The sequence below is a fragment of the Lissotriton helveticus genome, chromosome 9 (genome assembly GCF_964261635.1).
Source record: "Lissotriton helveticus chromosome 9, aLisHel1.1, whole genome shotgun sequence".
In the NCBI taxonomy this organism is placed as follows: domain Eukaryota; kingdom Metazoa; phylum Chordata; class Amphibia; order Caudata; family Salamandridae; genus Lissotriton; species Lissotriton helveticus.
In genome coordinates, this window is record NC_136070.1 from 1,245,245,120 (window position 1) to 1,245,269,120 (window position 24,001).

Below are 24,001 nucleotides of genomic sequence, written 5' to 3' on the forward strand. Positions count from 1 at the left end.
TAACATGACCGCCCTCAAACACGCGACCCGCAAGCACCACCAGCTCATCCGCACCACCAAGAAGAAATCACTGAAGGATCGACTGGACAACAACGCCCACGACAGCAAGGAACTCTTCAGCATCGTCAAGGAATTCTCCAACCCCAGCACCGGCAACGACATCACCCCCTCACAAGATCTCTGCGACTCCCTCGCCTCGTTCTTCCACCGCAAGATTGCCGATATCCACAACCGCTTCGGCACACCATCCTCGCACCCAATCGCCGAACCAACGCACCCCACCACGACCCTCTGCACCTGGACCGCAGTGACCACCGAAGACACAGCCCGCACGATGAACACCATCCACTCCGGATCTCCGACTGACCCCTGCCCCCACCACGTCTTCAACAAGGCCGACTCCACCATCGCACCCCAACTCCGAGACGTCATCAACACCTCCTTCGACACCGCCACCTTCCCGGAGAGTTGGAAGCATGCCGAGCTCAGCGCCCTACTGAAGAAACCAACAGCGGACCCCACCGACCTCAAACTTCCGCCCCATCTCGCTCCTCCCTTTTCCTGCCAAAGTCATCGAGAAGATCGCCAACAGACAGCTTGCCGCCTTCCTCGAGACGAATGGATCCCTCGACCCCTCGCAGTCCGGTTTCAGAGCCAACCATAGCACCGAGACCGCCCTCATCGCAGCCACCGACGACATCCGAGCCCTTCTCGACAACGGGGAAACAGCAGCACTCATCCTCCTGGACCTCTCCGCAGCGTTCGACACTGTCTGCCACCGCACCCTAGTCAAATGCCTCCGCATCACCGGCATCCAAGAGAAGGCACTGAAGTGGATCGTCTCGTTCCTCGAGGGAAGAACACAGAGTCCGCCTCCCCCCCCCCCCCCCTTTCGTTCCTAGGCCACCGAAGTCATCTGCGGCGTCCCGCAAGGATCATCACTCAGCCCCACCCTCTTCAACGTCTACATGAGACCCATCGCACGCCAACACAACCTCAACATCATCTCGTACGCCGACGACACCCAGCTGATCCTCTCCCTCACCAGAGACCCCGACACCGCCAGAACCAGCCTACACGAAGGGATGAAAGACGTCGCCGAGTGGATGAAGAACAGCCGCTTGAAACTGAACTCCGACAAGACGGAAGTCCTCATCCTTGGACCATCACCCTCCGCCTGGGACGACTCCTGGTGGCCCCCAGCCCTGGGCACCGCCCCCAAGCCGACAGACCACGCACGCAACCTGGGCTTCATCCTGGACTCCTCCCTCTCGATGACCAGACAAGTCAACGCCGTCTCCTCTTCATGCTTTCACACGCTCCGCAAGATCTTCCGATGGATCCCGATCGAAACCAGGAAGACGGTCACCCAGGCCCTCGTCACCAGCCGGCTGGACTACGGAAACACCCTCTACGCCGGAACCACAGCCAAGCTACAGAAAAAACTCCAGCGCATCCAGAACGCCTCCGCCCGACTCATCCTGGACATCCCTCGACGCAGCCACATCTCCGGCCACCTGAGGAACCTACACTGGCTCCCCGTCAACAAGAGGATCACGTTCAGGCTCCTCACCCACGCACACAAGTCTCTCCACAACCTGGGCCCCAAGTACCTCAACGACCGCCTGACCTTCCACACGCCCACCCGCCAGCTATGGTCCGCCAGCCTCGCCCTCGCCGCAGTACCACGCATCCGAAGAGCCACCGCCGGAGGCAGATCCTTCTCCTACCTGGCGGCCAAGACATGGAACTCCCTCCCCATCCACCTTCGGCTGACCCAGGACCACCTTGCCTTCAGGTGACCACTCAAGACCTGGCTGTTCGAGCAGTAGCGGCCCCCTCCCCCAAGCATCTTGAGACCCTTCCGGGTGAGTAGCGCGCTATACAAGTATTCTGATTGATTGATTGACTGGTGACTAGGTCACGCCCAGCAGTTTCTGCGGAAATGGTACTGAATGGAGTTCGGAGCTTGGCTGAATGACAGGCTATACATAACTGGAGACAAAGGTAGGCAACATCAGCTTATCGGTTTCTGGATGCTACTCTTGTTTTACTATATCATCCATAATAATTGGTGAATACATATTTGTTTTTCAAGCTTCAGATTGTCCTTTTCATAAAGTACGCACATACACAACTGCCGCAGACAACAGCTTCTGCCCCTCATGCTTTTGTATTACTATCTCATGACCAGTATGGCCACTGTAATACTATGGATTGTCCTCTATAATGCCTGGCATGGACATTATAATAACAAAGATGTACAACCTATGCCAATGGTCAGCCATTATGCCAAGGCCACCAGTGTACCAGAATTCAGCAGTATTATGAAGGTGGTGGCCACAATCAGGCCAGGGATGCCCAAAATACTGCAAGGAAGTCCCCATTATGCCAGGGGTAGCCATCCCTATGCCTGGGGTGGCCTTGGCCAATGACTGCTACAAAATGCCAAGAAAGCTCATGATTTTTCCGGAGCTACTATTGAACAAGATTTGGGTAACCTTTTTCCAAACGTATATTCTCAAAGGCAATGGGTTTTATGGACAGGGACAACTTGCGCTCTACCTCGTTGCTACTCGTGCAGGTAGAACGCCGGATTTGCGGCTGGGTGCACATTAAGGTCCAGGGACATACGGACTTTGTATCGGGACTCGAGAAATATTATTTTCCAGTTAAACTTTCTTACCAACCGTGGAGCACCTATCTATAAATACTGACGATTGGATTTCACTGATCAACTGTATTTTACCTACGCGCCTTAGATACGGCCACCTTTTGAGTTACACGAACCCCTTTTTTCTAGTCACTGAAGAAACACTGAATGAGCCACATCAATTGAACGTGCAAGATACCCTTACCGGGTTGGAATTATCACCGGTCAAGTGGTTTTACATTATACGCCATCATTTCAAGAAAGCCCTGAAGAGTCAGAGCAATCTGTACTCTGACGAAACACGTGTCGGCTGGCGTAAGGTCTTTTGGGCAATAAAAAACAACAATTGCTCAAACAGGAAGCGAAATATTATTTTCTAGGACTCAATCTATTTGATGACTGTTCAAAATACGAATGAATTGATATGTTGTGTGCCTAGGAATTTGTGTTATACTTTTTCCAAACGTGCCCATAATGTTAAGAATGGCCATCATTATTTCAGTGAAGCCTGCAATTGTACCAGGAATAGTAGCAATATGGCAAACCATGGCCATAGTAAATCATAGGTGTTGCCATTGATGCCAAGAGTGTCCCGAATGTGAAAGATATGGCTCCAATTATGCTGATGATATCCACAGTATGCCAGAAATGGCCATGATTTTATCAGCGATCCGTGCAAGAGTCTAGAAGGTTGGTCTGAAAGGCTGTCAATAGGGGGAGGGAGGATGCATGGGGAAGAGTAATAATGTATAGATCACTACACCTATATACATTCATCTCCTTACACATCTATGCTCTCACCATACTGATCGGCCTTGCCAATGCCTTTAACTAGGGATGTGCGTAATTTGCTTTTGCGTAATAACATAATTCAGCAAAAATGATGTGACCTGCTAAACTGTCATTTAGTACCGTTTTTAATTTGTCCTCATTTTTGTTCTAAAAAAATAGCGCAAAAACACAGGTGACATGAACAATACCCATTCGCGTAGTGGCTGTTCAGATTGTTCCCATGCGCCTGCACTATTTATGCCACGTGGCAGGACAGCATAATTTCATCTAAAAGCATAATGTGAAATTTGTGAGATTACGCTGGTTTAACAAATTTCGCAGGGCTGACTTTTGAGCCCTTCCAGCTCTTATTGCAGCCTATCTTCAACATAGGTTTGTATTGCTCTGGTTCACTAAACTAAGCTCCGTTGAAGAGGGTGCTTAATGTAGGGCAGAGGTCAAAACTAAGTGGTGCCAGGTTGTAATTAGGCAAGCACTCTTATTTCAGTAACTGAGAGCTGCGCTTAAGTAATGGTCATGTTTGTTCAGAGTAGAAGGTCAAAACTGCATTCACCTTCACTTCTGCGGAGCGGAGAGAAGTTCCAAGTTAGACAAACATTTTACATCGCCCTACTGTCATAAACTTGTTTGCTAAGCTAGAATCTCCAGTTTTATATTGGGTTTACTACCTTCTTGACATGCGTGTTGACATAACTGTTATCAAGTCTATTCCATTGTGTATTTATTCCTACTGTAAAGCATAAGTATTACACACTGTTTCAGTGCTTAATTTCTATGCATTTAAATTGGGATTTCCCACTAGTGTCCATGCTCATAACGGTGGTAAAAAAATTAATTTAAAAAGAAAATAACGAGAATACAAAGTGAAAGCATCTCCAGCAGAAATTCTATCAATGAGACTATTGAGGGTAGCTCTCTTTTCACCTGTGAAGCCGGGATTTGTCGGTATTTGACAACTTTTCTTCACAAAGTTTTTCAATCACACACAAGTTCTTTCGGGAGTGATGTTGGAGAGCATTCTTTGTCCTGCTACAAATGTACCATTGGATTTAAGCCTTGGCTGGATTGGACCAGTTAAGTACATTACCTATTTCTCCCGTACCAATTTCAGTGTAGTTCTGGCAGTGTGCTTGCAATTTAGCACATATATGCAGGCCATTTAACTTGTCGGATGATTTGAAAGGTTTTGTACATCAGAGCTTTTATTTGTAATTTTATAGCACAGTCTAAAATAATTGTCACAAGTTGCGGGGTGGTAGTAGTATGTGTTAACTTAAATTATTTTGGTAAATTTTAATTCTGGATCATAAGCAGCACCACTCTAATTATGCAGCAGTGAAAACATATTATGTTGCAATGAATGGCAAATTGCACTTCAATTCCTGCTGACTTTGTAATCGAAGCAGTGGTAGTTCAGAGAGGCACAGGCGCATGAACTGTGCAACGTAGGGGACAAAAACATCTCAACAGGCAGTTGCAATAGAAGTAGGACAACTGGCACGTACCCGTTCAGTACAGTACATAGCGTTGCTAAGCAACGAACAGCACGAGACGACTTATACAAACAGCTCATCAGCTGTTTACAGTTGCAGCACAACGATCAAGCACCCTCCCCTTTCTCTAGACGTGATCTGACATAGCAATAAATTAAATAAAATGAGAAAGTAAAGAGACAAAAAGGGGACAAAGTAAAGGACCGCAGGACAACTGTGAAAACTCCCCTAACTACACTGGTTACCTAATAAGGGTTTATTCTACTGGGCAATTGGACTAGATATTAATCTAATCAGGTAAGAATGTCAGAGAATAACATGCAGGGTACAGTTGATGTCTCCCTTAGCCAAGATACCTTTTAAAAGTTACTTTGAAGGGCAGCTTAAATCTTCCCTAAAAGAGGCGGTTGGGTCTGTACTTGGTAACAAACCAAGAGATACAACAGCTGAAGAAGAACCCTCGATACCTTCACAAGAGGAAATCCCTCAGTCTAAAAGACGTGATAAGGCCTCAAGGTTCGGACACCACTCTGATGAGGCACACGGCGTTGGCCGCCTGAGCGCGGCAAGTGAACTAGAACAATCGGATAGCCGGAGCGCTACGAGTGACCATGGTGTCCGCAGCGGCACAATGAGAGAACAGCCGTCTTGGTGCAACAAGCATGGGTGTCCCTCACAGCACAAAAGCAACGAGTAACTTTCATGGCACAAAGGACCAACGTTTTTTTTTTTTTATTACTGATGAGGAATATCCATTTGATATGGGCATGGGTGAAGAGGCAGATAAATATACATGACCCTGTGGAAATGTTAGACAATGATTTCCAGGAGGAGGACCTAGAACCACCTTCTACTTCAAAAGTTATAAGGGACCCCTCAGGTGTCGATGTTTAATCCCACCTGTATTACTCACGCTAGAGAGTGAGTGGTTGTCTATGGACCATGTGACGTTCTTCATCAAACATTGGATTTGTAATTCTCTTGATAAAGAGACTTAATGCAGGCAGAGTGGACAAGACCTTTATTAGACAACAAATCGGGAATTACTGAATTTAGATCCAGAGTTGTTGACCTTCCTGTTCAAAACAGGAAGGGACCCTAGGAATGGCTTAGAAAGCTGTCTTAAACAGTGTCAAGATAAAGTACTTGGCACTCTAGGCCCACTGGCAAAGATATTAGACAATGCTGAGGAGGCTTCCTTTAAGAGGGTGCCTGTGGATGTTGAACATCTCTGTGAATGGAACCAGCGAGCTCTCTGCTTACTTGGTTTTTCTAATGACGGATTAATTTCCGAAAGAAGAGCTCCACTGAGGAGAATCTATTCAAAACTAGGTGACCTTGCCAATAAAGATACGCAGGGAGATTTCAACGGCCTACTCTTTGGAGTGAGCTTTATTAAAACTTTAGGAAAGTATGTTTCAACAGTCTCTGCCTTTAGCAGAGCTCAAAGCAATGTGTGATGCATGGTCTGCAATAGTTTTTGGAAGGAGGGGACTGGCTGATGGCCGTGGTCAGCAAAGGTCCCAATTCTATTGTCATGACCAACAAGGTTATGTCAAATGTCTGTGGAAACAGCAACTTCTTCCCACAGAGAGAACGAACCTCCCCGCTCTCAAAGCTACAGGGGCAGATACTAGGGATCTGGTGATCAAGGTAAGTACCCTCTCAAATTGGTTCTTCACTTTTAAAGGCTGAGGAAGGTTGTCATTTCCCAGAGGCATGGTCAAATATATCAGATTCTTGGGTTTTCCAAACCGTGAAAGGGCTCAAAAATAGATTTTTACAAAACAGCTTACCAATCAAATCAACCAAGAACTTTTCCTAGACCAGGGGCATTTAGATCTAGTAGATTAAGAAGTCGCATAAATGTTGCTCAAAGGAGCAAAGTGACCAGCTCGGTGATGGGGTGTGGGTACAGTTTTCCTAGTGGCAAGGGCTGGCTACTAGTCATAAATCTGAAGGCTCAAAACAGATTTTTGTTTTATAGACATTTCAAGATGGGAGGGTATCCATCTTTTAAAGTACATTTTGCAAGAGCGAGACTGGCTTGTGATGTTGGATCTCAAGGATGCTTACTTCGCAATCCCTATGGATCCTCACAGTCCGAAGTACTTACACCTCAGTTGGAAGGGCTCTCTGTACCAGTTTTGCTACCTCCCCATTGGGCTTTCATCAGCCCCCTGGTGTTTCAGCACTGTCCTAAAACCAGTAGTGGCCCCTTTGAGATGGAGGGGAGTACGTTTAGTGATCTACCTAGACAACATACCACTTGCGTCTCAAGATCAGAAAGAATTGTTGACGCACATGAAGTGATCAAAAGAACCCTTAGAAGAGTTGGGGTTTATTATTAATATAGATACATTGATTATGGTCCCTACACACCGTCTGGAGTTATTGGGGTTTCAGGTAGATACCATCAAGAAAGTGTCCTCCCTCAGAAGAAGCTAACCAAAATCGAGAAGGAGGCAGCTAATATTCTTTTGAAGGATGTGGTGAGTTTGAGGGGTTTGGCAAGAGTAGCTTGTATTGAGGACAGAAAGTCTGTCTCCCCAGCACCGTTGGATTACAGGGCTCTTCAGAAACTGAAAACCTTAGGTTTAAGAAAAGGTCTTTGGTATACAGACTCAGTTCCTCTATCTCAGGAGGCTCGAGACGACCTCCAATGGTGGTTGAACAATCTGGACAGCTGGATCGAGAAGTTGGTCTTTGGAAATACCCCAGAGTTTACAGTAGAATCTGCTGCCAGCAACCTTTGATGGGGTGCGAGACTGGGAGAGACAGACTGGGGTGGGGGGTGCATGGTGAGAGCGAATGGTCCTGGGAGGAACTCCCCTTACACATAAACTGCTTGGAGATATTAGCAGGCCTGAACACCTTGATAAGTTTTAGTGACTCCCTAAGGAAGCGCGCTGTCTTAATTTGGTTACACCATTTGACTGCCGGGAGGAGCAAGGTCAAAACAGCTTGCTGATCTAGCCAAAGAATTTTAGTATTTCTGTTTGGGTCAGAAGATCTTATTGAAGGCGAAATTCATGCCAGGCCTTCAGAACAAGAGAGCAGATTGGAACTCTAGATACCTACTGGATTCCATCTATTTGAAATTGAACCTGAGGTTTTTCAAGAGGTTTCGGAATTTGTGGGGCTCCTTTGCAGTAGATCTAGTCACAAGCAGACTGACGTATCAGGCATTACAGTTTGAGACCAGGGCCTAAGCAGTGGAATCCTTACTCCAGAAGTGGAACAGAGAGAAGAGTGATGCCCCCCCCCCCCCCCCCCTTCGCATTAATACAGAGGGTTTTGTTGATGGTACAGAAAGAACGGTCCAATATTGGACTAGTGACACCATTTTGGAACACACGTATGGTTCCCTGGAGTGATGGAGCCACCAATGGAAATTCCACGCTTAATACTGGGAAATATAGGTCTGTTAATAGGACAGGATGGGGAGAAACATCCTTTTGTTCTGGAAGGAAGCGTAAGCCTTTTTGTCTGGACGATTTCGGGAGCTCCAAAAGATACTCTGGGCTTTCAGGAGAGGCCTAGAATATATTGGATGAGTCATGGGCGCCTGGCACCAGCAAAAGATATGCAGGAGTTTGGAAGAAATGGTGTAGTTGGTGCGTGGAACAGAATTTTGATCCATTGGAAGCTCCTGTAGTAGAAATAGCAGATTATCTTGCAAGCTTATTCAGATTAGGTCTGTCCTATAGAACTGTTACATATCTAGCATTTCAGCAGGACACGCTTTAGTGAATGATTTTGCAATTCGTTGCAAGCCTTTGGTTTGCAGAGTAGTTAAGGGTATAAGACGGTGTCATCCTCCTAGGGCTAGTTATAATTTGTTATGGAATGTCAACCTTGTCTTTGACCGGTTTGTCTCATGGCCTGATAATTGCTTCCTCTCAGAGAAACAAATATAATTCAAGATAGCAACCTTACTATGTTTAATTTCATTTAGAAGGGAATTAGATGTTAAGGCTCTAGAGATTTGTAGTGGGTACTATTCTCCAGATAGGGTTCACTTCAAGATAGGGAAAAGAACCAAAACCATGTCTGAAAGCATTTTTTTATCCCCCTTAACGACTGTCAAAAGTTGTGTAGTAGCGTGCATGAAGGTTTATGAACAAACCGTGTTAGAATTTAGATCCGATGGTGAGGATCAGTTACTAGTTTCCTAAATTAAACAGTTCAAGGCAGTATGTACAGCTACCATTTCCAGATGGGTGAGGGTAGTGATGTCGGAAGCATGAATAGATTTATCTAGATTAGGAGCACACTCATTCAGGGCTGCAAAGGCCAGTAAGGGTTTTTGTGCCGGAGATACACTTGTAGATGTACTAAGAGCAGCAGACTGCTCATGTTTTAACGCTTTTGCAAATTTTTATCTTAGGCCTGTGGAACATGTGAACATTGCTTTCAACGTGCATAATGGTAGCCTCCGGTCTTGTAATGGAATGGCGAATCTCCAATTACCTTGCGGAGCGAATCTTGATTTCATTAACCCGTTTGCGGCGGCTGTGATTCTGCGCCAGTGCGGCACTTCCGCAAAACGGGCGGGGCTGCGTCGGCTGTTGGACGTGCGCAGCACTACGAAGGTAGTGCTTGTGACGTCCAACGGCCGATGTCAGTACTTAAGGGGTTAAAGACAACAGTTGCTAACATTTTCCCACCCAGCACGACCTGCTACTTTATATTAATAAAGTTATGAATAGTACTTTGTTTAAATGTTTATGAATTAAAGTGGTTCTGTATTATTGTCATTTTAACCGCTTCTGTGCGTCGGACGGCCCCCGGCCGCCTGACGTCACGGTGGGCGTGTGCAGAGGATGGCCGGGGGCCGACCGAATCGCGCACGTGTCCATTTTTTTCAGCACCACGTGGGAATTCCAGCCGCAGCGAAGCGGTTATGAACGACATTGTGGGTTTCTAACTTATGTGAAAAGAATTGTAACCCAGTATTCTTCCCATCGGTATTACTTGATTTCCATTTTATTCCAGGTAATTCTCTCTGGTAAGTCTCGGATGCAACTGATGTGAGGCGTTTTTTCGTTGCAGCTTAAATAGGAAGATTCCTAGTTGTCATATAGCTGTATGATGTTGGAACATTGTTGGAATGTTTTTATTTATGATGTATTGAATATTCTTTAACCCCTTCGACGCTCATGACGAGCTGGGCTCGTCATGCAGTAGCCTGCTCACACGCTCATGACGAGCCCAGCTCGTCATGAATAATGGGTTTTTGTAAAGCCCAGCGCACGGCTGCAAAACTACGAGCATCGATGCGGTTAAAGAGCTGTATGTTAGGGTAGCAATACAGTGTTATTGTATAATGTAAGCCTCCTTGTCTTTAATGAAATCCGGATTCTCTCCGTAAGGTAACTGGAGAGTCGCCATTCTTCTATCCACTTTGTTTGAGATTTTTTAGGTCTCGCGACCTGCGGTGCACTGCGTAGCAATGCTCACGCAAGTCGCGTGAGCTATAGTAGTTAAAAAATGGGGATTGTGAGCTGACCTAGGAATCGCACACGCTCGTGCATGTGCGTTTCTTTTTCAGCTCCCCCATTGGCCTTTGCGTGCGTCTTTTTGTAAAAGACTGCACGCAATTGGCCCGAAGCACGCGCATAGCTCCTCCCATGGCCTATTGGTGTCTATTACGCGCACCAATCGCGTAATAGACACCAATAGGCTGTAGGAGGAGCTATGATTGTGCCCACACAGGCGTGACCTGCGCGCCACTTGTTTTTTAAGGTATTCTCTACCTCTTACTGCATATTGTGGTTTTAAATTGGCCCAATTACCATATTCCGCACCTGTACTCTGACTATTTCATGCTTCCACAGTTCTTACTGTGCTCTGAAAACTGTCGGAACGTGCTGCCTCCATCTCCAGAAGTTGTAGTCTTGCCATTTCAAACTACTACTTTAAATTGTAAAACTCTATTTCTACCCCTTTACATACAGTTTATGGTCCGATGGTGAAATTAATAAAGAAAATTGCGGCTGCTATTTTCCACCTAACACTCCATCTAGGGACCATCAGTAGTATTGCAGGCTTTACAGCAGCTTTCAGAAGGGGCATCTATCTTCGTACACTGAGCACACTTCGTCAGCGCCAGTATTTAAGCAATACTCAGTCTACAGTGCACCTCCCAGTCGGTGTGTGTGTGTGCACATTATAGTCTACAATGTCAATAGCTCTAACTCTCCCAAATGAGAGACCTATTGCATTGCAAATGCTTGTTTTCCTTGCTACAGATATAAAAGCCTTTCCCTCGGCCCATAAAATGAGGATGCTCACACTGGATGTGTACAGTGTCTGACCAGTGGCTTATAATGGCTAATTACAACTGCTGCAAGTAACCTGTTAACTTCTGTGGTATCTGATGCTGCATTGCACACCGGTGTGAAGCAATATTAATATCTTTTGATCAGGTTGAGTAAGAAACCGGCGTGTTTTTTAAAGTCTGCCGGTTATGCAGCAGATGATGGTTTACGTATTTCTTCTATGCGGTACACAACATTCTGTGGCTACAAAATCATGTTTTATCTGTGGCCGTTACTACAGTTCTTTAACAAAGTAACTCGACCAGCAGTGTAGTAACTGCTTTAGACTTCAGTCACATGAACAGCAGGGGCAGTGGTTGTTTAAACCCAGTTTAATTTTTTATGCTAGACCACTTTTCTGTGACGTTTAAGTGAAGCAATATATCCAGTTTTAGAAAAAAATAATTAAGTAAAATGTGGTTTTAATGAAGCTTTTATTTGTATGTAGCCTTAAAGGTGCAATTTCACTACACCCAGATTTTCGGGGAGCATGCTTCCTCAGTTTAAAATAAATTTCATTGGCGGGCATCCAAGATGGTCACGTGAGCACAGAGCTCCCCGGACCCGCGCTGCCCTTTGCAAATATCCTGACTACATTCTGATTTTGAAGATGGGCTTTTGTTGACAAACTTTCGCTGATCTCTGCATTCTTTGAAGAATTAAATTCAGACGTTGGGATCCACTTCTACTCCGCCTGGAACTTCTGCCGCCCGCACCGAGCCGAACCGGAGTCTCCGTTGCTTGGCAGGCCGAGGAGTAGTTTAACAACAACGGCCGAAGGGGTCCCCTCCCAGTCGACCCCAGCTCAACTTTCGGTTTCGTTTTCTACTCCCGGCTCAGATTCACTGCAGCGCTGCTCGGATCGACCCTTTTGCCGGCCTGGTGTCACTACACTGCTGTGTGCTGTCCCTGTTGAGTGCCCCAGCTCCTGCTTTATTGGCACCTACGCTACTTTGGTCCGGTTTTGCTGTCTTTTTGACCTTTCTACACCCGGCCATTTTTTTACCAGGTCGCGCGGGCCCCTTCGGGGTCCCTTCTCTAATATGGCCGCCAGACCTGATGCTGAGAGACGCAAGACCAAGACACCTCTCCGTGGGGGGACAGACCCAGACGAATATTATGGACCATTACTCTCATTTAAAGGGGTCGCCCAGCGGTGCTGGCTGCACTCCTGACGATCCTAAGGCCGATTCTGCTGCGACCTCAGAAGTATCGCTGCAAGACGTCATGAGTGCCATCACCAGTATGAAGGCCTCCATGGGACAGCAGTAGGAGGCCCTTGCCTCTAAGATCGACATGGTGGCAGTTGATGTCACGCTAATTAGAGCTGATCTGGCGAAGACTAATGAGAGTGTCAAGGCGCTGGATTTGAAGACTTCCAGTCTGATTACGGATGTCACGGACGCACAGACCGAGATCGGTAACTTGCGTTCTTCTCACGATATGATGGCCCGTCGCCTCGGATTATGAAAATAGGGCCCGTCGTAACAATGTGCGCCTTATCGGTGTCCCTGAAAGTCACAAGGCCCCTGCAACTGACCTTCTCGTGGAAGACCTGGTCACGAACTACTTCGCCCCCGCCGGACTTAGCAAATTCTTTGCTGTTGAACGTTGGTTCTCTTGTTCTTATTTTAGATCGGCCCGAAGGTGGCGGGGGGCGAATGGGGATTCTTCCTCTTCCTGGGTTCTTTGTGTAGATTAGTTTTATGACGGGGCAAGTTGGGGTGGCTTATGAGTCGCACGCAGGGGTGCAGGGTGGGGGGTGTTGTAACGGGGTTACGTTAGGGGGTGGTGGGGGGTGTGTATGATTTTTTTTCTTTTCACGAGGCATCGCATTGTTTTGTCATTTGCTCTGGTCGGTGGGTCTTGTGTGGGAGGTGCTCCGCCTTCTTCTTGGGGATGGGGGGGTGGCGAGTTGAGACTGCTGTCCTGGAATGTCAATGGTTTGGGAGACAAGATAAAGCGAGGGGTTGTTACAGTTCCTTAGACGCCATTCCCCCGACATTGTCCTTCTGCAGGAAACGCATCTAATAGGTAATGCATGTCAGGCCATGTATAGACGTGGATACCGGCTGGTGGCTCACTCTGGGTTTACTTCTGGCTCCAGGGGGGGCTGGCATTCTCATCAGGTCTTCTCTCCCTTTTGAAATCGATGAAGTGACGCTTGACGGCAGGGGGCGCTACGCTGCGCTCACTGGTAGGTGGGAGGGGAAGACACTGTCCATACTTTTGGTATATATATATCCCTCCGGGCCTACAGGCCTCAACTTATGCTGATCTTGGCAAGGTTATTTTAGGGCTTCCTGAGGGCCTCCTGATCCTTGGTGGGGATTTTAATTCGGTAGTTTCTGGCACTTCTGATCGTTGTCCCCCTAGGGATTTGGTAGGTCCCATATGTGGCTAGTGACCTGCTTGAAACCTTTGGGCTGATAGACAGTTGGAGGTTGATGCATCCTACGCAGTTACAATACACCTTTCATTCGGGGGCCCATGGCAGTCTCTCCAGGCTAGATTATTTTTTGATGCCGTCGGCCCAATCCTCCTCCATTAGAGAAGTTCGTCATCTCCCCAGGGGTATTTCTGATCATTCCCCTTTGTGGCTTCGTTTCGAGGTCGGGGTGGGCAGTGAGGGTAGAGTTGCCCCTATTAATCCCTGGTATTTCCGCAATCCCAAAACCCGCTCTGACCTTGTGAAAGCTATTGACCATTACTTTACTGAAAATGTGGGGTCTGTTTCTTCTTCTGTTTCATTGTGGGAAGCTTTTAAGACGGTTATTCGTGGGCACTCTCTGTCGTTGATTGCTGCCGCCAAGAAGGCTAACAATGTGGAACTTGTACGCTTGGAAACCGAAATAACTGCACTAGAGAATGATCTTGAATCGGGAGTAACTTGCGCAAAGCTGCATTCCCTCAGTTTGAAACAAGCCGATTACAGAGCTCTCGTTACTGATGCGGCGAAAGTGATGAATAGAGAGCAGCAGGGCAGGTTGTATGATGTGGGGGACAAGGCCGGTAAATTGCTTGCGTGGCTGGACAAGAAAGAGAGTGAACCGTGTTGTTCCGGTGATTGAGAGGCTTGACGGTGAGTGTGTTACCGACCCTGTCGGGATCGTTCAGTGTTTTGTAGACCACTTTAAAACAGTGTATGCCTCGGTCTGTGATAGAGATGAGGAGGACTCTCACTTGCTGTTACGGGACATTGCATTGCCCTGCCTTTCTGACGCTGATAGAGACCTCATGGAGGCCCCTCTTACGGTGGATGAAGTCGCGGTTGCTATACGTTCCCTTCGTTCTGGCAAGGCAATGGGCCCCAATGGTTTGCCCATTGAACTGTACGAACTGCGACCTGACAAAATGGCGCCCTACTTAAGGGAGATGTTCCTTGAGGCTTTGGATTCTGGTTCCCTCCCCGCCGATCAGCGACTTGCTACCATCGTAGTTATCCATAAAGAGGGTAAGCCGCGTGATCGTTGTGCATCGTACAGACCCATTTCTTTACTTAATCCTGAACCTAAAATTCTAGCTAAGTTGTTGGCTAATCGTTTGATTAAGGTGATCGGGGACTTGATCCATCCTGATCAGTCCGGTTTCATCCCACACCGAAACACCGCCCTTAATCTTCGAAGACTCCATGGAGTTCTCGCGAGGGCTGGGACGCTCACTGAATCGGCCGTTTTGGCTTCCCTTGACGCTACCATGGCTTTCGATACCATCGAGTGGCCTTACCTTTGGGCGGCCCTCTCTAAGTTTGGATTTGGCCCGGGGTTCATCGCTTGGGTGAAGCTCCTTTACGAGAGGTCCTTGGCTCAAGTGGTGGTTAACGGGAAGGTGTCTGGTGTTTTTACACTTGGGCGTGGCACTCGGCATGGTTGCCCGCTGTCTCCACTGCTCTTTGCCCTCGCTCTAGAACCATTGGCGGAATGGCTCCGTTGGGAGCCTTCAATGAGGGGCATTCGCTGGACTCCCAATTTTGAGGATCGTGTCTCGCCATACGCAGACGATATCCTTCTTTACCGTACCTCGGAAGTCCCTGAATGTACTTTTCGACGTTTTGACCTCTTTCGGAAAGAACTCTTGTCTCGTTATTAATTGGACTAAATCCTGAGTCTACGTTTTGGCAGGAGGTCTCCCTCCATTGCCTCGTAGATTTCCAATTCGAGTAACTGAGACTGGCTTTAAATACTTAGGGATTTATGTGTCCTTGGACCCCTGTGTGCGCTATGAGCGTAATCTGTTGCCCCCTCCAACGGCTGCAGCTTGATGTTGCACGCTGGCGTCAGTTGCCACTGTCTCCGCTCGGTCGTGCGGCTCTTTTCAAGATGTCGCTGCCTAGATTCTTGTACGCACTTCATAACTCATTTGACCCAGTTCCTTCGGGCTATTTTCGTGAAGTGGAGTGCCTACAGAGACGACTGGTCTGGGACGGGCATGCACGCATTGCTTTCCCCAAACTCACGCTTCCGTGGTACGATGGTGGCATTGCCCTCCCGGACATCAGGCGCTACTATTGGGCTTCTCAGTTGAGTGCAGTCAACCACGCGACTTGTGCTCCTGGTCCTGCCCCGGCTTTCGCAATGGATAAATATCTTGTGCCAGGAGGTAATTTCAACAGGGCGCTGTACTCAAGGGGGATCTATAGAACACTGACCGGACCCACTAAAATTGCTGTACGGGTGTGGCAGGACGCGAATGCGGCATTGGGATGGTGTGATAGACTTACCCGCGCAACCCCTCTGTATGATTCTGAAGGTTTGGGTAATTTGTGGAGCACGAAAGGCTTTCATTAATGGGATATGATTGGTATAAGCAAGGTGGGCGACCTCTGGTCTAAAGGTAACGTTAAGTCCTTCGAGGAGCTAAAAGTGGAATACGAGCTCGGTGACACAGAATTCTTTAGATATGCTCAGGTCCGTCACGCCCTATTGTCAGTTTTTACTGTGTACCGATATTCCTGAGTCCTCCCCTCTTGAGGACCGTATCCTAGATGGCCATGTGCCCGACAGCACAATTTCACTGATCTACAAGAAGCTGATCAATAACAGAGCTGATTTGCTTTTGCGCCTCCAGGCTCTGTGGACTGCTGACTGATTAGAACTGGACGACGAAGACTGGCAATCGGCTCTGTCCTCGCCTAAGGAGGTTGCCATACCTGCTCGCCTTAGATTTGTCCAACTTAAGATCCTCCATCGCGTGTATGTTACTGGTCCGAGTCTGGTTCGTATTGGTTCTTTTTTAGACGGGTTGTGTAAGCGTGGCTGCGGTATGACTGGTACCTTCCTCCACATTCTATGGGAATGCCCGGAGGTGGTTGAGTTTTGGTCCCGAGTGCATGTGGTGATGGGAAGGGTCACTGGTGTGTCACTGGTGTGTTGCTGCTGCCTGAAGCCAGGGGTTGTCTTTTGAATGTCTGGGAACCCAACGATTACAACACAGCACAGATTCATTGGGCGACCCTTGGTGATATGATTGCGAAGAAGGATATTGCGCAGCTCTGGGGCTCCCACAGGCCGCCTACTGTATTGCAATGGAAAGAAAACATGGACTGGTGCATGTTTCGGGAGAAAACTGTGTATTTGTCACGGGGCAGGCCCAAGAAATGGGGCAGGATCTGGTCACAATGGAATGCATATCGTGGAAATGTATGTACCCCCCACATGATACATCTTCCGATGTCTTTGTCCCCCTAACTGACATTCCGCTCTCTATCAGCGAGTATTATTGTTTCCTCGCTGCCTCCCTCCCCCCCTCGATTATTGAAAACACTATGTGTGCTGTACAGTTGGAGCTCTGCCTACATGGACTCATGACCATGCTTCATTGTATTTCTGCATTGTGAAGTTTGTTAATCTGTTTTTGAATACTTTCGAAAAAAAACTTATTAAAAAAAAAAAAAAGAATGTAACAATTAGAAAAAAAAATACATTTCATTCTGTTATCCATTTCTGGACTGCCCGCTTGACCCACTGTTCATGTTAATAATCTGTTTGGGGAGAAGTGGTTGTCTGGCACTTGCTGTCAGCATCCAGGGGGGTTGACCTTATGCAGTCATTGCTTTGGGAACAGTGTTTTTGGTTCCCTTAATTTTATGTGAGACTTCGCTTTATAGACGGGATGGCCCTTGATCAGTCCATATGCCTCCATGTTACATTGACTTTGTCCACATTCATGCTTCAGGAATTCACTCTTTCGACTCCTGAAGAAGCTAGCTCTTATTTATATTTTTAGATCAATGTAGGATGTGTTGCCTATCACCTAATTCTCCCTTCTGTGGCTGATGAGAGCACAGCTTATTATAATGAGTAATGTTAACTGAGCTACAAGTTATAAGTTTGTTGATGAAATCCACCTCTTGACTCTTCATCCCTATGTTTTAAAATGTCACGTGATGGATGTGTAGGGGAGTTGAGAAAAGGGATTGGAAGCAAGATCATATCCGTGCTTTGTTGCAGGACAGAAAAATAGTTATACTAAGTCCTCAATACCTTGCCCAGCTGACAATGCTTCTCTTTCTTTCAGTTGTAAAAGATGACATCCAGGAAGAAAGTGCTGCTCAAAGTAATTATTCTCGGAGATTCTGGGTAAGTACACCAACTTCTCAATTCTGATGCTATTTTGTACTGTGCCCTGCATTGGGGAGATTCACATTTTGCTATTGTGCCGCTAATTTGTGTCTGCATTTGGAGATTCACAGTTTCTTTATAATCCTAAACAGTATTCATTATGTCATTTCAAACTGTCGCAAGATTTCTAAATTGTTGGATATTGACACTTGATTAACAGATGTTGGCAAAGTCACAATAACGTCAATGAAACCTATTGTTTTTACCAGCTTTTTTTAATGGTCTTTTTACTGGTCGAGAATGCAGTCTGCTGTTTCAGAATGGTAAACCTAAAAATTAAATAAAATAATAATTTTAAAAAAAGCTCTAAGGTCGACAGTTTTTTAAAACGCAATAAAATCTCAGAATGGTATATTTAAAAATGAGCGTTTCTGCACTGTGGTGTGTAAGTGAACGGCCTGGTATGCAAACAGCCCTGTAGCAGCATGCAGCCAAAAGAACAGGGAATAGGAGAGCTAAGGATGATGACGACACTGCTGAAGGTGAGATCCCAAAAGTACTTCATTGTTAACTGTGGAAAGGGAGGCATACCCATAGAGTGCTGTCAGCAAAATAAAACATTAACACGTCATTGTGTCAAGCTTGCATGTTGCAGTCTCAACAGTAGTCACATGATGGAAGCAGAATGCCATGCTATGAAGCTGAAAACTACAGAGGCGTCTCACTGTCTTATAATGGCAAGTGCATAGCAGTACATCTTTCTGCAATAGACTAGCCCCATACTGGGGGGGGACCTCTTTGGCATTTGGCAGTACACTGCTAAGGCTCTCTGTAGCAAGATGCTAAAGTAATGCCAGCTGTCAACAGTGGAAGGACACAAATCAAACAGTTGAGCATGGTAAGGCAGTAAAGCCATCAGATCAGGAGCAGGTTACAAGAGCCCCCCAGTTACAACAGGGGATAGACCTAAAGCTCACTTTATGTATATTGTATTACAGACTGTAGAGATCTGACGTGGGGCACAAAAAGGTGTCTGTAGATACAAGCCAACAAAAAAGCAATGCAGAGGCTGTAAACTTCAAAGCTAATCCTTAAGAACCTGGAACATTTCAGAACGGAGGGTGCCACCATTGACAACTCTGCAGTAATGGTAGTAGGATGTCACACATTCTTACCTACGAAAGCCCCTACCAAGACTCTCAGGCACTAGTTTAAGGAATCGGGGGTTGGGGAGTTGGCTGAGCTAATCGCTCTGGGCAAGCTGATATCTAGTTATAAGCAAGGACTCTTGTCATTGTAATCTTTGTTAAAGATGGCGCTAAAATAACAGAGGCTGAATGAGCTGAAATAACATCTTCTGGTCTTGAGCCTCCACCTTTAAGTATTGCCAGTATTGCAAATCCAATTTGCCTGGTCGTAGATTAGGACAGACGTCCTAGGCATGACTTTGAAAAGCTGTTTCTTCCTACCTCGCCTTTTTAGTTTTATGTGCTTTTATTTTTCTCTAGTGGGCTCATCCATCTGATAACACAATGCGTGCTTCTGTTTTACTCTATACATTTTTTTTGCTTTAGCCCTTGGGTCCACTAGGAGCCACAGTGTCCATGGATGGCTGCTTAGACAGAATATTTTTTACCACAGCTGGCTCTTTCAAGATCATAGTCTTTTTAACTTGGTACCGTCTGCTGCTAATGAGCTTATTTGAAAATACTTCTAACTAATGGGAGATAGTTGGGATTTAATTGGTTACCTTTGAAACAATGTCTTGACAGGACTTGCTTATTGGATCCTAAGATGAATGGGCACACTAATATTCACCATTTTATTTTGTGAAAGACCTTAGTTTGCATTTTAGATTTTGGGCTCAAGGGTTTATGGATACCGTTAAACTGAACCTGTCTAACAAAGTCTCAAACCAATTGAGTTGATTGCTTCGCACCAAGAGCCCGGAACACCAAAATACTATGGCCAGAAATTACATGTCAAACCTGATACATTCTAAATGTCTTTTGCTTCTTTCACGTTAAGGTTTTATGGTAACCAGTAAGTTATGTTACACATTTTGGAACTAAGCTCATGTGTTTACGATTACTCTGGCTGCATTCCAGGCTATAGTTTTTTCACTCACTTTGCCACAGTAGTCCGACCAACTGTATGTTAATCAGCCCTAACGTTGCTTCACTCCTAGCCATAACAGCTAGGCAATGTCCCCTACAGACAGTAACACAAACAACTCCAGACCGGTTTTGGACCGACTAAGGCTGTTAGAGTTGACATCTTTTGTTACTCTGAACAAATTTAATGTTTTGAGCTCTATTGCCCCTTCAACCTTTTTTTATCCTAGTCCAATGAAAGGAGTGCCACTGAGTTGGTTAGTGACCCCACCTAATGTCAAAATGTAGTGTTGATGTTTGTTCTTTCAGGAAAGATGGTGCATTTCCTTTTGTAGAACATGCTCTCAACCTTACAATACAGAAAAACTGCAGTACTACAGTCACTTTTTATGTTGGCAAATTCTAACATTCCTTTTAACATGAACAGCCAGGATGGATGTTTACTGTCATAGTGCACACTCTCCAATAAAATGCGTTAGTGGCTTACAAGCGCCCTGCCATAATTTCCGTACGTTCCCGCCACACTTGTGAAATTGTCATGCAAATAATCTGACCAAAAAGTGGGCAGTGTTCTTGCTCTGCTAATTTCTTGCACTCTGCTGGCTCTTGGGAAGTTGTTTCAGCATAGTTCATTTTCTTAAATTGGCACATAACTCTCATTGAACAGTGCTTACAGTACGGATTCCTACCGTGGAACTGATTTGCAAAGTAGTTAAACACTCTGGCGCACTTGAGCCATGTCCATCATGGTGCAGGAATGCAACTCGTGCTACATGGACCCTAGATTGACCAGCAGCTTGTTATGTTAGTCTGCCCCTTTGTCAGATTTTTAGGAGAGCAGAACTAGTCCTGAACTGCTAGCGTAGCTGCCTGTACTCCCACTTCATCTGTAAGGTCAACAGTTACCAGTGCTGGCCTCCGTCAGGGCCCTTCTTATTACTGGGTAGTAAGTCCGTTAATTGATGTGTGCATGCAATTGAGCCGGCCATCCTGAAAACTGTTGTGAATTGAGAGGAAAATGTGTGGTCGCTACCTTAAGCCAATAGTCACTTATGCCACCAGAGGTCCGCAGTACACAGGATGCACTGATTCTGGACCTGCCAAATCCATGATGCCACCAGACAATTGAGGAAAGAAGAGCTAGTCCTATGAGAATTTAGTGGCAAGGCAAAGTGTCATCAAACAGTGCTGAATCCTTTAGTGGTTACAGCTTTTTTAAAACCCTTTCTGAGCCCTTGCATTATTCAAAAGAGATTAATTTGAAACTCCTTAAGCAGAACACGGATATAACTGGCAGTGGCGAAACGAAACTTGAGGGGGCCCCCCTGCAAGATACGTGGAGGGGGCCCCTCCAGCAGACTCAATCAGGAGCTCTCCAGCCAGAGTATTGTGCTGAGTGGGCTCTTAGAGATCACCCCCCGCCACCACAGGTGCTACGGGAGTCTGTTACGTCACTAGACTGGTGCTCCTGCAGCCTTCTCCTTTACGGTCGCTGCTGCTTGGTCTCTGCCCTTGGAGCCAGACATGGCCTCATTCCAGTAGCGCCTGGTACCCTCGTCTCTTCTTGTGACGACATATTTCCTGCAGGAATCCAGGAATTTCTAAATGCTTCGGGAGACACAATGCAGTCCCTTCACTTGTGGTTTTCTTACACTCTGAGCTACAGCTGACTTGGACGGCGAGGCAAGCCCTGAAATGTTGATGTAAAGTGGGTGAAGATTACATTCCGCAAAGTGGAGCACTCATCCCTGAATGCGGAAAGGAGGGCCTTTATCTATAATTGTCTGTTCTTTGCTATGGGCTTATTGTCTCATTTGAACCAAGCTCATCTGTTTGCCAGTTCCTAGAGCCATGACCTTTCCATGTTCTGCTCTCTGGTCATCTCTCTTCATTTCTGATGATGCTTTGCTGCAAAGTTTGGTACACCTCACTCTTCCCTTTGGGCCCCTGTGTGCTCCTTTGTTCTTGGAGCAAGAAGACTTCAAGGATTGTTTTGTGAACTTCTTTTTCCATGGCCTTCCACCAGGGAATGGCTCCGGCTCCCAGGTGCTCACTTCAGGAGCCAGGTCTTTGCTTTTATGAATGAGACGCTTGCTCCGCTGTTAATTATATTTTTATGCACCTTATTGAGTGTTCAAAAAACATTTTTACTATACAAAAAACAACACTACTACTGATTCAGTCTGTTTTATGTAAACTGTGTTAAACCCAGGACTCATAATGACATAAAGGACAAAAAATGAGTAGATCCAAGAACTTTAACCCTGTATAAGATGGCTAGGAAGCCGGGCGTTTGGTGGGGCAAATTCTCCAGCCACAATTCAGTTAGCCCATAGTCAGGCGAGAACTGTTTCTCTGAGATAGCTTTGTCTACCCCTTAATAGTGCAGATTTCAGTTGGAAGGCTACTTTGGAAAATGTTTGGTGTCGACTAGTAGTATCAGCAAATCAGCAAAATCAAGAAACCTCTCAGTAAATGATCAGAAAAAAACTATTTAGTAACATCAGAAAGTATGTTATGATTAAAGTAGGAACAAAACAACAAACACTGGATCCGTCACTGCAAAGATATAGCATTGCAAAGTATCATTCCCATTCTACTTGGAGAGTCCATTAATTCCTGCGCAGTGCTCACAAGTGGCCCTGGAGGCTTCTTCCCACTCCATTAGCACAGCATACCCCCCAGCTCCAGTCAACCTCTTGCTTCAGGCAGGGTCGGGGGCTGGATGGGAGTCAGTCACCTTGTCCAGCCAGGCACCTTTGAGGCCCCAAAATTCACAGAGTTTCTGGGATGGTGTGTCTGGCTTGACCAATTGCAAATTAGCAGAATAAGACTGATTCAAGCTCAGCTGACAACACCTAGACCGGCAAGATTTCAGGCCTGGGTTGTGCCAAAGACACCACCCTTTCAGCCACACAACCTATATGGCGTAGCTCGCTGTCCATGTAGGTAAGTGCTGCAGAGCCATACATAGGGGTAGTAAGCACAATATAAATCCTTCAATACAATACAACAGAAACATTTGGTTCTACTCCTTGCAAGCTGACTTTTAACTGCATGAACATGGTACCAAAAAGAAACCGATATGAGGTGCACCACTGCATTATAAGGCCGAGTGTTTGCACTGCAAGTAAAAGACTTGCCTCCGTGACGTCTTAATATTGTGCAAGGTTTTACAAAGTTATTCTCCCCAGAATAATTTGAAAGAAACATATGTGAGATAATCAAACCATTTAATATGCTCAAGTTACTTTACTTATTGCAAAGTCATGTTATTTTCAAATTTGTATTTACATTATTCTCTCTATTTTTTAAATGTCAACAGTATTGGCATCTGCTGTAGGTGTGAGCTCTAGAGCGTTCCTTGGCATAGCCCTGAACACTGTGCGGTTAGCCATTAGCAAGAAGAGTATATCCTGACCGCCAGGCCCTGATCAATGGTAAACACGACCCAATTGATCTTTGCCACCATAAATGTAACTTTTCTTTCTACCTTGGTGCATATGTGCAGTACGACACCTAAGCCATGGCGAGTACCACTGATTAAGCACATCAATCATTTTTTCATTGCCTTCCATAAAATGTCTTTAGTTTTTCCTCCGCACGTAAAACAATAAAAACTAACCAACAGGGCCCTTTTTAGGTAAGCGCACATAGCTCCCTGACGTGAAAGACAGGTATTGGAATGCCACCCTTTGTGGCTATAATATGAGGACTGTTGGCCATAGTTTTGTAGCAGAATTAGCTATTAGCAAAAACAGCAGGTTATGGACCCACAAGAATTATCCTTAGGTCAGCATTTCTAGACAGACTGCACCTATGTTGACTCAGACTGGGAACATGACATGGCCATCTCGCATGATTTTCTACAGGTTACCAATATTAAGTGCCCAAACGTACAAGCAGGAGCAAACTAAACAAGACACACATTCACAATAACATGTGATTAATTACAGCCATACTGCAGGGAAAACAGAGGTCCTCAGGCACAGCTCAGAATTTTGATAAAAGAAAACACACGAAAAACATCTTTTTACTTCAATGTAAGCAGACTTCAGAAAGACAT

At 46.0% G+C, this 24,001-nt stretch overlaps 1 protein-coding gene across 1 annotated transcript in view; it reads left to right on the forward strand.

The window, feature by feature from the left end:
* The window catches only part of RAB7A (RAB7A, member RAS oncogene family), a 116,195-nt gene that overhangs the window by 34,164 nt on the left and 58,030 nt on the right, over positions 1-24,001 (forward strand). The window contains exon 2 of the mRNA XM_078661770.1: positions 17,778-17,839. Within this exon, the coding sequence (XP_078517896.1) occupies positions 17,787-17,839 (53 nt within the window). The 5' untranslated portion in view covers positions 17,778-17,786. The remainder of the gene's footprint in view (positions 1-17,777; positions 17,840-24,001) is intronic.